Here is a 13,496-nt window from a genome sequence, read left to right as displayed (position 1 = left end):
AGGCTGTACCACTTGGTCCTATTTTTGCAGGACTTTAAAAAATCAAAGCCCATGGCCGGGTGCGGTGGCTCACGCCTGTAATCCCAGCACTTTGGGAGGCTGAGGTGGGCGGATCATGAGGTCAGGAGTTTGAGACCAGCCTGACCAACATGGTGAAACCTCATGTCTACTAAAAATACAAAAATTAGCTGGGCGTGGTGGTGCAAGCCTATAATTCCAGCTACTCAGGAGGCTGAGGCAGGAGAATTTCTTGAACCCAGGAGGCAGAGGTTGTACTGAGCGGAGATCGCGCCACTGCACTCTAGCCTAGGCAATAGAGCAAGACTCCATCTCAAAAAAAAAAAAAAAAAAAAAAAAAATTAAAGCCCAGATAAGTGACTTTGTTAATGTCAAATAATTTGCCAGTCAGCACAGCTGAAAAGAGTCCAATTCTGCTACACCTTTCCACCCTTCCGCAGAGCAAACCTCATTAACAGCTGCTAGCCTCAATTCCATCCCAGGCGCCCAGCCTCAATCCTTCCAGTCCCAGCCAGGCACACCCGCCCCCCACCACCCTCTACTCCTACACACACACACACCCCCAGCAGCTGGGCTGAGGGAGTCCCTCAGCCAAACCATGTGCATCCTGGCCAGCCCCCCTTCTCTCCCAGCTGTCTACAGTGGGGAAGCCCTGAGCAGCCACTTCCTTTCCAGACGCTTCCGGCCTTAAAGCCTTGCCGCCTGCTGAGTCAGCAGTCTTCCCGGGCTCCATTCATAAAGCACCTTTGGCAGGCACCACATCCTGCCTGCCCTACAAGGGCCACCCTGAGGCCCACAGGAAGATCCAGCGGGCAGCTGCCTGCACAACCTGCCCACCCCCTGCGGGAAGCACCAGGGCTAAGGATGAACGGACGCCCAGATTCCACGTCTCCCTTCCTCTCTTTACCCCCAGACAGAACCAAGGCCTGTGGGTTCTTCCTGGGCCACCTCCCTCACTCTCCACACTGCTTCTCAAGCTTCCATCTTTGCTCACTGGCCCTGCTTGCTCCTCTCTTTCCCTGCCAGCCCCATTCTCTAAGGTACCTTCTCTTAGGATCTAAGACAGGAATCTGCCCATGTCCCTCCCCTCTCAAGAACTTCCCATGGCTCCCCATTCACTATAGAAGTCAGACCCCATTCCTCTGCCTGGCACTCAAGACCCTTCATATAACTGTCTCCTTCATATATCAAGCTAATTCCTGCCACTCTGGGCAGGTGCAGGGAGCAGAGGGCACCTCCCCTGATCAGACCTACCCAGGCTCTCCCAGGGCCAAGCTGCCCTTCCCTCCAGAGGGAAGATGAGGAACTTCCAGGGCTGGGCCCGGGACTTGCTCCCTTTCATTCCTTTCCTAGACTCTGGATCCTGGAAACCTGCCCTGGAGAGAAGGAGTTTGACAGTCCAGAAGCAAAGAGACCAGAGGAGTCCACGGCACCCAGAGACCCCTACCCTGACAGCTGGGCCTGAAGGAGCTGAAGACAGGAGACAAAGACAGAGCTCAGAAAGGAAGTGCTCCTGGATAATGGGAGAGTGGCCTGGGAACACAGAGCTGGGCATCCCGGAACCCAGAGCCACGTGCAGCCACGCAGGCCTCATGTTGCCTGTGTACCCCACCCCCACAACAATGTTTTCCACAAAGGGGAATCTCATCCCCAGCCAGGACCTGCCCTGGAGTCAGCATGTGCCACCCCTCCACATGAGTCACCCGCCAGCACCCACTCCTGCTTCTCCTCCTTCCTGCTCTATACCAAAACCACAGAGCACCTTGGGCTTTCACAGAGCAGCAGGAGTGAGCGCTCAGGCTGTCCTCAGCCTAAGGTACAGCAAGGGCATCCAACCCTGCAGAAGCAGGGCCATAGGGAGGCTCCCAAGAGGTGACCCAAGATGTGCCCTCAGAAAGCTACAACAAATCCAGACTGCACCTGGGCTGGGGGCCAAAATGCCCTGGGCCTGGGGATGCCCAAGAGGGTCTCCTTGCCCCCACCATAATCACCCACATCACTCTACTTCCTCCTAACCCCCGACTTCCTCCCAGTCCCCGCAGGTGCTCCTTGGGCAACACTTCCCACAAAGAGGACAAAAAGGGTCAGAGAGACACAGAGTTCTGAAAATGTCAGACAAGTCCCTGGATCCAGCTATGCCTGAAGCAAGCTGCAGACCTAGACTGCCCAGATATTTGAGCCTACCATTTTTTTCCTTAAACCAGTTTGAGCTAAGTTTCTATTGTCTGCAACTGAAGGAGTCCTTGAATCTACATGCATTCATATCTTTAGTAATTCATTTCTCTACTTACGGAGCTCCTGGTAGGGAAGTACTAGGGGCAGAGATGACTAAGATACGCTTCTGTCCTCAAGGAGCAGATTCTAATAGGGAAGAGGGACGCGTGGGTAGATCACTGCAGTTCGGTATAGTATACTATTTATGATATAGTCAGGGTGACTTGGAGGCACCTCAAAGGCATAACCCAAAAGGTGATCCCTGAAAAGTCATGAGCAGTTCCCCAGGTAGCCACGCTGGGAAAGGTAGCCCTTTCCTGAACTCCAGAGACCCATCCTCCTGACACTGCCTGTCTGCCTCTCAGCCAGATCTCCTTGGAATTCTAGAAAATGAGCCCAAAGTTTGGGGTTCTGGTCCCAGCTCTGACACTTTGTTATGCAATCTTAACTAGGCGACTTCTCTTCTCTGACCTCAGTGTTCCCACCTATAAAAGAAAAGCTTTGTGGATTCTGGTGGAACTTTATCAGTATTTGATGCTTTCAGGGACTATATCCTTAAGGTTTAGCCAATTCACAGCCACGCAGTTCACACTTAAAATGCACAAAGTGACTGTGGCAGAAATTGCTAGTTGTTGTCCACTTGCACCCATTTTCTCCCTTTTATTTTTAAGAGACAGGGTCCCGCTCTGTCACCCAGGCTAGAGTGGTACCATCATAGTTCAGTGGTGCAATCAGAACCCACTGCACCCTTGAACTCCCGGGCTCAAGTGATCCTCCTGCCTCAGCCTCCCAAGCAGCAGGGACTACAGGTGCTGCCACCACACCCAGCTCTCCCCATCTTCCATAGCATTTTTAGTTAGGCACAGGGCCACTCAGCTAACGACTGCCTTACTTGCAGCTGAGTGTGGCCATGTAATGTGTACACTGGTGTGTACAACTTCTGGATCATGCCCTTAAAGAGAGAAGCACGCCCTCCCCTCCCTTTCCCCTCCCCCTTCCCACTGGCTGGAACACAGATGTGGTGTGTGTGGATCGTACTGCCAAAGGCAACACCCTGAGGACAGCAGAGCAGCAGGCAGAAGAACCCTGAGGGACTGTAGTATCAGCCCTGGATATACCCATATGGTCACATGGGTGAGAAATAAACATCTCTTCTAGCATAAGTCACTGCTATTTTGAGTCTTTCTTATAGCATCTGAACTAACTAAGGAGCCATCCCACCCTTACTTTCTCCTTCTCTTCCCCCTCTCCCTACCCCATGAGCACTGCCACTGCTCAGAGCCACAAAAGGAAACCACATCTAAAATAGGTATCTCAAAACACAAACAGGAGACTATCTCATCAGAGTCACTGAGTGATGCATGAGCCCAGCTTTGGACAAATGTCAAGGGTAGAAGTGACCAGGCTTGGGGACTATTTGTATTGAGGGAGGGGCTGGAGGTGTGAAGGGGGCACTGAAGGCTTAAGCAATGGGCAAACATGGACACCCATAACAAGATGGGGAGACGTGGAAATGAAGCATGTGGAGGGGGAAGATCAGCTCCTACTGAGCTCGAGCTATGGATCATCCACACCAAAATGTCCTACGGACTCCCAGACACACCCAGCTGCAGCTCAGAACAGAGGGACAGGGCAGTCATTCATGCAATGGTGGTGACAGAGCCAAAGGTGGGGTCACTGAGGAGATGATGCCATGAGAACAAATTCTGGGGAAACTGCAGAAATTAATGGTCAAGTATCAGAACAGGGCATCTTTCTCTGGCCCCCCGCCTCCCCGCATACACACAATCTGTTTGCCCTCCCCTGTGATGGGCACCCATGGCCTCCATGGGCTATCCACTTGCTTTTGGACAGAGTTCATCGATGAGAAGCTCTACCTTACACTGAGCCCAAATTTATCTGCCAATACAGCCCACAACAGTCCTCATCTGACCCCTTGGACCACACAGAACAAGTCTGCCCCCTTCCTTATCACAGCCCTGCATGTATTTGATCTTCCTCGACGAAGTCACCATTGAGCAGCCATGTCACACTATTCACCAAAACAACCCAAAATAACAGACTATCAAATCTGCAGCCAACCATGAGAAGTCACTCACACTCACTGCTGCTAATCCACACCTCTGCCAACCTCTTCTGATGGAGTTGAGAATGGGGTGGAGCTTTATATGATATTTCATTTGTTACTATTCCATTTCACCCAGTTAAACTGAGTCCATTCCTCCAACTGCCACAACATTTTTTTCACTGTCGTAAAATATATATAACATGAAGTTGGCCATTTTATCCAGGTTTAAGTGTGTAAGTCGGCAGCATTAACTATATTTACAATGCTGTGTAGCCCTGTCGTGATCTTTTGAAGTACTCTTTTGACCGTTCCTGGTGCATAGACAATGCTCGATAATTTGTTGGTGGATTAAAAAAAGAATGAATGAATATCATCTGAAAAGGTTACTCTCCTCTCTCTGTTTGTGTTTGGGTGTCATCAAGGTCCTCAGAGAGAGGACAGGAATAGGAAACCCCACAGCATCATCTGTCCCTGGATCAATGTCCACCCACCATTCAGTATACTGGGGTGAGGAGTGTGCCTACCTGTGCTGCTACTCAGCTCCCATCTACCCATCTCATCCCCAGGGCTGTCATGAGAAGCTTCACTGCGGCCAGGTGCGGTGGCTCACGCCTGTAATCCCAGCACTTTGGGAGGCCGAGACAGGTGGATAACGAGGTCAACAGATCGAGACCACCCTGGCTAACACGGTGAAACCTCGTCTCTACTAAAAATACACAAAAATTAGCCAGGTGTGGTGGCAGGCACCTGTAGTTCCAGCTATTCGGGAGGCTGAGGCAGGAGAATGGCGTGAACCCGGGAGGCGGAGGTTGCAGTGAGCCGAGATCGCGCCATTGCACTCCAGCCTGGGCGACAGAGCGAGACTCCGTCTCAAAAAAAAAAATAAAATGAAATAAAAGAGAGAAGCTTTACTGCTTCTGGCTGGGGACCAATAAAATGGAGAAGAAAAAGAAAAGAAGTGCATTTGCAAAACCCCAGTGAAGCCATGCAAGTGCCTACTAGTGGGCTCTTCTTCAAGTGCTTACTTGCTCATTGGATCCAGAAGAGGAGATGCCCACAGCATATTCTGGGAAGATGGGACTCCAGGAGAGGCTAAGACTCAGGAGAGAAAGCAAGGGAGGTAGTGAGGGAGGTAGATGAGGACTCTGGATTGAATCTGTGTACAGCAGGAAACTGTGGAATACTGCGACCCACATCTCCAACCCTCTTCTACCCTAGACTGGCCTGAAATATCCCTGACAGCTTCTCAAAAGATACTATCTCCAAGTTCACCCTATACCGGGACAAGCAATCCCAGGGGCAAGACAAATCCAATTAAAACAGATGAGCACCTCCCCACTTGGCCTAAACCTCAATTCCTTCTTAGCATCTTCTGCTCCTTGTTTCCTTGACAAAGAGGCAAATTCAAGGCTGAGCAGATTATCTCTGTCTCTGGTAGCTAGTCTTAACAGTTATTTTGCTCCATGTCCTTTATTCTACAGTGCCCTTCTCTTGGTCTATGCTGGCCCCTTCTGGTAGGAAGGCTCCACACTCCTGCAGGGAGCCCAGTCCATGCTGTACTGGTGAAGCTGTCCTCCCAGCTAAGGGCCTGGGCATGTTACAAGACCTGGCTCATTGGAGAAACCCTGCTCTGCCCCTACTCAGTGATTAGTTCGAGAATGAGCTGTAAGCCAAGCCACACCCAGTCAGAGACTTCCCCAGAGCCTTGCTGCAGCAGCCATCAAAAAAGTCTCTTTCTTGCTGAGATTGCTAAGAAGGATATGGTCTGGGACTGTTAGCAATAAATCTATCTGCTACCAACAATCTAAAGAATTGATCCAAACAAATGAACAGAGGCAGAGATGGAAGCTAGAAGGATACAGAGCCCTAAAACCATCATTTAAGCCCTGAAGCAAGCTGCACACATAGACTGCCTAGGTACCTGAACCAGTCTTTTTTTTTTTTTTCTTAAATGTGCTTGAGCTAGTTTTCTATTATCTGTAACTGAAGGACTCCTCAAATATGTCTGATATATCTTCACTATCTCCATTTCTCTCCACCTTTGCTTCTCTTCCTGGTCTTCTAAGTCACCATCATCTCTTGCCTGGATAACTATAAAAGCCTCTTCACCAGTCTGTTTACCTTTTCTAGTTCCCCCACCCAATTCTGTTCTCCAATCTATACTCTATACAACAGCCAGAATAATTGCTATTAATATAAAAACATAAGTCATATTATGTCAGTGCCTTCAATAGTTAATCCTAGGGCTGTTCACTTTCCTTGTGATAAGATCTCAGCTCCTCCATAGCCTACAGAGCCCCATCTGCCCTGGCCCTGCCCACCTACCCAGCCTCATCTCTTCCTACTTGCTCCTCGGCACAGTGGGCTGCTTCCAGTTTCTACAACATAGGACTCCCTTTCCTACCTCACAGAGTTGCTGCAAACACAGTTCCTTCTTCCTAGATGACGTGGGTGCTATGATTTGAATGTCTCCTTTAAAACTCATGTTGAAATTTAATTGCCACTGTAACAGTATTAAGAGGTGGGGCCTGTAAGAAGTGAAGAGATTAATGCTGTTATCACAGGAAAAGTGGATTCCTGATAAAAGAATAAGTGCTGCCCCCATACTGTCCTGCACGCTCATACACCCTTCCACAATAGGATAAGGCAGCAAGAAGGCCCTCACCAGATGCCAGCACCATGCCCTTGGACTTCCCAGTCTCCAGAACTACAGGTCAAATAAACTTTTTTTCTTTATGTGTTACTCAGGCTGTGGTATTCTGTTATAGCAGTAAAACATGGACTAAGATAAAAGGTAACACCTCCATATTCTAAGGGTCACCTTGACAGAAAAGCCAGGTAAGAGATCTGCCACTCTAAGGAGGCTGTTACTCATTGCACCCAGTCTGTTTTCTTCATGATATACGGGAACCTCCTTAAGAAGGAACCACATCTGCTTTATTTAACTATTGCATCCTCAATTCTAGCAACGGCTTGGCATATAATGGGTTCTCAATGCACTATTCAATGAGTGAATGAATGAATGCATGTGTGTTTAGACAGAGAGATGGATGGATATATGGATGGATGGACGTTTGTATATGGGGAAAGGATTTGGATGCCTGAGAGCGAATGCAACTCTGACATGTGGAATAAGGGTGAGAGTTTGCTACTGTTTTCTACTTGATACACTTCTCTGTTCTTAACTATGGACATGTAAATTCTTGTGGAAATTAACAAAAGAAAAAAGGAAAACAGCAACAAGAGAGATATACTGGACTTTAGACCAGGCTCTATAACTCACTTGCCAGGCTCCCTAGGGCAAACTCCCTTGCCTTTCTGGGTCTTCATCTCATCAACCATCAAACGGCCCTGACCACCATCCCATGCTGTGACCATATCACATGTTGGGCTGGTGTGATTGCAAGAAGCTTCATGGAAGAAGTTAGCACTAGTGTTTAAGAAGATGACTTTGGAGTTGGAGAGACAGGTTCAAATCCAGACTCTGTCACTTCCTAGTAATGAAACTTTATGAAAATATCCTCTCTGAGCCTCATTTTGCTCATCTGTAAAATGGGGATTATAAACCTTACCCTCATAGGATGATTATAGGACTCAATGAGTAAAATTATCAAAACTGACTTAGTTAATACTAGGTGCTCTATAAATGGGCAGCAGCCTCAGAAAAGAGATGGGAGGGTCCCTAGAGTTCCCTGGCAACAGCCTCCCTGTTTGCCTTCCTTTTTCCTGATAATCTGAGTCAGTTTGGGCTTTTTGTGTTCAAGGATGTCCACTGGGCACCACTCCCCAGTCAAGTGATCCCATCCAAGAGCAGGAATCAGTTCTTCCTCTCCAAGTGATTTCTGTGTGAGTCAGGACAGTAGTATGTCATCAGGGCTGGCAAGCAAAGCAGGGCTACGGTCTCCCTGGAACCAGAAGCATGTGCAGGGGCTGCAAAACTGACCTATACATGCATGTGGAAACATGTACACACACACACACACACACACACACTGTAGGCACAGAGCTCTGAAAAAAGTGATAGCTACATTGCGCCCAGAGGAGGTCCAGTCAAAAGAAGGGATGGCAACAAGGGGAATAGAGAGAGGAAGGAAAGGGATGAGCGCACACGAGACCACATCAGAGGACAGATCTTGGGTCAGGCACTAGCAGGCCCAGAGCACATACATCTGTATTCACTCAATATCTGCTGAGTCCTGCTAGGTGCCCACCTAAACATATCCAGAAATCCTGTCCTTTCCCGAAATCTTTCCAGACTGCACTCACGGAAGGGAGCATTTTCTCCAGACGTGATCTGCCTAAATGCCTCCTTGCCTCCAAATTCCTTTGGTTTCTACCCTGAAAGAGGCTCAGTCTAGCAGAACAACTCTGCCAGCCCCTCTCCATCTAAGCGCCAGACCCCTCTGGGAGTGTAGCAGTCTCCACCAGTCCTCAGAGCTAGAAGGCCTCTTATGGTACACCTGGTCCAGTGCCTAGCTCCAGGCCCATTGTACAGATGGAAATCTGAACCCAGAGAGTGGTGGCTGGCTACCCAAGGACCCACACTCAATCATCAGCCACCAGCAGAGGTGACTAAGAGCCAGCTGACCCTCCTCTCTTCCTCACTTGTTGAATGGAATCATCAGGCTGCCTTGCCTGCCCAGGGAACAGCATGAGCTCAGAAGCAGGCAGCCTTGGGTTTAAATCCTGACACTGATGCCTTGCTGAATACATGACCAAGTTTAAATGACTTAACCTATTTGAGACCCAATTCCAAATCTCTAAAATGGGGGTAACAATCCCTACCCCACAGGGTTGCTGTGAGAATAAAATAAGACAATAGAGAGAGAGAACTTAGGAAAGTGCCCAGTAACAAAACTGCAGTAATAGTTATTATTATTGCTCTTATTATTGCCGCAAACATGGAGACAAGGTCTCCTAGATGAGGCCTCTGCACTGAGCGAACACTTTGCCCCTACCCCACTCTCCCTGGCCAAGACCTCCTCTGTCAGGCCACACATCTGGGTCTCTGGGACCTTACTCCTTCTGTGTCCCCACTTTTCACCTACAGCCCCACCACTGCCCCAGCTCCAAAGTAGCAAATGCACAACTTGACTCCATCTCTGGCTCTGACTCATTCTAGTAGTTCTTGGCCCCTTCCTCTTCGCAGATGCCTAGTCACAGCTCCAAGTACCATGGGCTCCTACCCTTCTGCTGCCATATCCCCTAGCACAGAGCATTCTCACAAGGACACATTCCAATGTCTCCCACAAGGGAGCCCCAGTTCCTAGGAGCCTGTATTGCCTCTAGGGTAACCTGGGACCCCTGCCTCCCAGAGACAGTATCTCTCCCTGCTCCAAGGCTCCCAGCAAGAAATGCTTCTCACTCCACTTCCTGCAGATTATGCTCCCTATGCCTAGCGAAGGTCAAATTTCCAATGGCATAAGGTATGTGGAGCAGGCATTCATTCTCTGGACCACAAAGAAAAAGAAAGGAAGAAAGGATACAGCTGGCTGGGAGCACTGGTCAGAACTGGAGGGTGGAGGAGGGACTCCTGGAAGCCCTGGTCAGAACTGGAGGGTGGAGGAGGGACTCCTGGAAGCCCCAGCATGATGAAGGCCAGGGCTCTGGAAGAGAAGAACTCTCAGCAAAAGCCCTGACTATGCTGTGAAGGCCACTAGTCGCTGGGTCGCCCAGGTCAGGCATGCCTTTTCTCTGGCTCCCCAGATGAGTCTTCCCTGGCTTACTACGGAGACCCTTGGCACATCTTGCCAGGCTCCAGAAAGAGAGGTAAAACCTGTGCCTACCTCCAGAGCAGCAGAAAAAGCTAGTTCTAGAAGGAGACAACAGCCCAGCTCCACCATTTGCCAGCTGTGTGTCTTTGGGCATGTGACTTGCCCTTTCTGGGCCTCAGTTTCCCCAACTGTACAACAGTGTTAATGATACCCTACCTCATAGGATTACTATAAGGATTACATGAGATAATATCTATTTAGCTTCCAGCACAACCCTACCCGCTCCCAAACCTGAAAACCCAATGCTCCTATCTGGCACACTGCAGGGGCGGCAAAACTGGGGGTGGCAGGCAAGGGTTGCATAACTGTACATGTGGCCCCCTTCCAGGTGTGGGGTCCATTCTGAGCCAACAAGATCAAAGGCAATTTCTCAAAAATCACATGGACCTCACCCTTCTCCCCATCCCCCAGTCCCTGGGTGTGCCCTCCCTCTTTTGCTGGTGGACTTCCCTACCACTCCTGCCCTGGGGATGTGGGAAAAGGACAATGAGAAGTCGACACCCACTCAGAGGATAAGCTTACATCATCCTCCTTGCCATTTTTCCTCTTTCCCTGACCCTATGACTCAGATCCACAGCTTAACAACCCCCATGTGGTCATAATATCAGAGGCTGGTTGGATTTGGTCATTTTTCTGCACAGACCCCCAAACCCCATATGTGCAGCCAAGTACCACCCAGCCACTTGTTCTACAACACTTTCTAGGAGTCTCTTTAGGTGCTGTGGAATTCCAACTCGTGGCTCTCTCATCACACTGCATCTCTGACTCCAAACAGCATTGTCAGGCTCCGTGTCAAACTCAAATCCTACTCCAAGGAATGAAGATGTACTCCCTCAGGGAAGGCCAAAGTTTAAGGATGGAGGAATTCCCACAGGAAGGTTCAGAAGTCAACCTAATAAGGACACAGACACCCCAGAGGACTACTTTGAAAGGACCACACTTCTATAACTGTCCTTTGCATAAATATTAAAGCACCCAACCCAGCCGTCAGGTATGTGAACATGAGACATTCAGCCAGCCTACCATCGGGTAGGAAAATGTACTCACCCAAAATACTCCCATGAAATGAGCCACTTCATACCCTACAGCCCCATAGCCCTCCACCCCGCCCTGCACTCAGATCAGCCCAACCCATCGGACAAGTTTAGACTTTCAGTTCAAGTTTAAACTTCAATTCCCCTCAGCCTCAAGCTGTCCCACCTATTTGCAGGCCCCCACACTACAAGGAAGGCAGCACAGCATCAGATTTCCTAGGGACTTCTGGGAGGCCAGAGGGAACTAGAGGAGGCCACACTAAATAAAGAACTCCCTTAAAGACAAAGCAACTTCATTACTTTCTAATATAGAAACTAACTGCTAAAGACATGCTTATAAGACAAGGACCCGGGGCTTTAATGAAGAGATGAGACTCATTTACAATTATCCACATCCAATTTGAAGGTAAATCGTTTTTCTAAATTAAGACAAATAACAGCCCCCCCACCCCGCCACACACACACACACACACACACACACACACACACACACACACACACACACACACAATCCTTTTTGCTTTACTATTTGCTTAATGTTTTCCCTCAGTGATAGATCCCATATCTGAGTCATTCATCACGCTTTTCTCATTAGGGCAGGTTTGGCTTAGAAATAAATCCCCTGCCTTAGGCTGCCAAACCTGCCAATTCGCTAGCTAAACGGTCGCAGGGAGGGCCCTGGGCGCTGGGATTCAATCCCCTCCCTTCTAGTGTGCCCCCACTCGGGGTCCCCACCTCCCTCCACAGTCGCCCGCATCTCCTCTCCATCCCACCTCACCCCCCACCTCCCTGAGGCTTCCCAAGCCCAAACTGCCCATCCCAGTTGCCTCCCCATCCCCAACACCTACTCACCCCGTGGCCCCTGCCAGCCGTCTCTACCTGTCCTTCCCGGAATCTAACCCCTCATGCTGCCCACGGCTGCCTGTAGACGTGCACCAGTCGCCCACACCTTCGCCCTGCTGGGCCCCGCAGAGTGGACCCGCCTAACCACTCGCCCTCCCTCCCCGCCGCTCCCCTCCCGGAGCTGGGCGTTTTCCTCCGCAGGACCCGAGAGACCCCGCTAACCTCCGAGCCGCGGCCGGCGGCTTCGTTAAGCTTCAACACGGGACAGATCTGCCCCAATGCCCGCTCCAGACCCGGGGCCTCCAAAAGCGCGTTCACCCACCCGGCCCGGTCCGCAGCTTCCGGGGTCGGCAGGTCCGACGGCGCCCGGGCCCCTCTCTGGCCGAGGGAAGTGGGGCGAGATAGGATCCGGGCGCCCCCAGCTCTCCGCGGGCCCCACAGCCCAGGGCAGGAGCGGCGCCCGCGGTTCCCGGGGCTCCTGTGCGCGGGGGACCGCCCGGACCCGGGGGAGGGCAGGTGAGCGGGAGCCCGGAGGGAAGGCACCCCCGCTCAGCTTCTGCAGCCCGGCGAGGGAACTTGCGGACCTCCGCAGGCTCTGGGCCCGGCCCGCAGCAGACAAAGGCCGCCCCACCCCACGCCGCCCGCGCCACGCCAGCACTCACCGCGCCGCGCCGACTCTGGGACTTGGGGACGCGGCCCAGCCTAGCTCAGTCGCCGCCGCAGCAGCGAGGCCCGGCCCGAATAGGGGCCGGGGGCGGCCCGGGGAGTCCGAGGGGCGGGGCGGGCCGGGCCGGAGAATCCGCCTGGGGCCCGGAAAGGCGGCTCCGGTGCGTCCCTGAGGCCGGATTGGCCCCGCGGCGGCTGCTGCGGACCGAGGCCTGAGCCAGCCCGCTGGGCAGAGCACACTGCCTGGCCCCCGCCCCCGCCCCCGCCCCGCCCCGCCCCCAGTCCTGACCCTGGCGGGGAAAACCCTCGGCTCCGGGAGCAGAGCGCTGCCCATCCCCCACCCCGTTCCCACACTTCCAAGAGCTGAATCTTCCTTTCTGCGAGAGGGGACAGGTGACTGACTGGTCATCGACTGGCGGCGGAACAGCGCTGGAATCCTGCTGTCCGACCCCAGTCCTGGGTTCTTCCTCCACACCATGCTGGCACCACAGCCCAGAAAGGGTTAACTCGACTGCGAGGAATTAAGAGCTGCAGGGAGCTCTCTATAAATACAGTGTCGTGGGCGCCTGAGCCAACCGCAGGACAATTTCCACTGAGCTGGTTTTCCTCTTTTCCTTCCACCCACGGCCATCCGACGAGCCCTGCCCCCAGCCCCACCCCAGACTGCTGGCCGGACTTGGCTCCAACAGGCCTGACACCTAGTGGCCTTGGGCTCTGTCCTTACAGGGCCCCGCTCCAGCTTAGGAGGAGATGGGGGTCGGGCCTGTCTAGATTTTGCCGTGGTGCAGCCGATCCCTGCACCTGTTCTTGGATCTGTTCTTCCTCACAGGGACAGTGACAGCTAAAACGTAGGGAGGCTTTTGTGGGCCAGAGTTAGGT

At 51.7% G+C, this 13,496-nt stretch overlaps 1 protein-coding gene across 13 annotated transcripts in view; it reads right to left on the bottom strand.

The window, feature by feature from the left end:
* The window catches only part of CD276 (CD276 molecule), a 30,704-nt gene extending 17,444 nt beyond the window's left edge, over positions 1-13,260 (bottom strand). For 4 of the 13 annotated variants that reach the window (XR_012415145.1, XM_065548138.2, XM_015453048.3 and 1 more), the window contains exon 1: positions 12,614-12,831. Coding sequence is in view for 1 of the 13 variants with exons in the window: in XM_065548140.2 (XP_065404212.1) it covers positions 5,326-5,496 (171 nt within the window). In the remaining 12 variants the exon portion in view is untranslated. Of the gene's footprint in view, positions 1-5,325; positions 6,829-11,960; positions 12,031-12,173; positions 12,430-12,613; positions 12,832-13,019 lie in introns of those variants that run through there. The other 9 variants (XR_010588144.2, XM_065548137.2, XM_073996289.1 and 6 more) reach the window with 8 other exon arrangements.
* Between the last annotated feature and the right edge of the window lie 236 nt (positions 13,261-13,496).

Source organism: Macaca fascicularis, chromosome 7 (assembly GCF_037993035.2).
Source record: "Macaca fascicularis isolate 582-1 chromosome 7, T2T-MFA8v1.1".
In the NCBI taxonomy this organism is placed as follows: Eukaryota; Metazoa; Chordata; class Mammalia; order Primates; family Cercopithecidae; genus Macaca; species Macaca fascicularis.
Note: the sequence above shows the minus strand (reverse complement) of the source record. Positions and strands in the feature narration are given on the sequence as shown.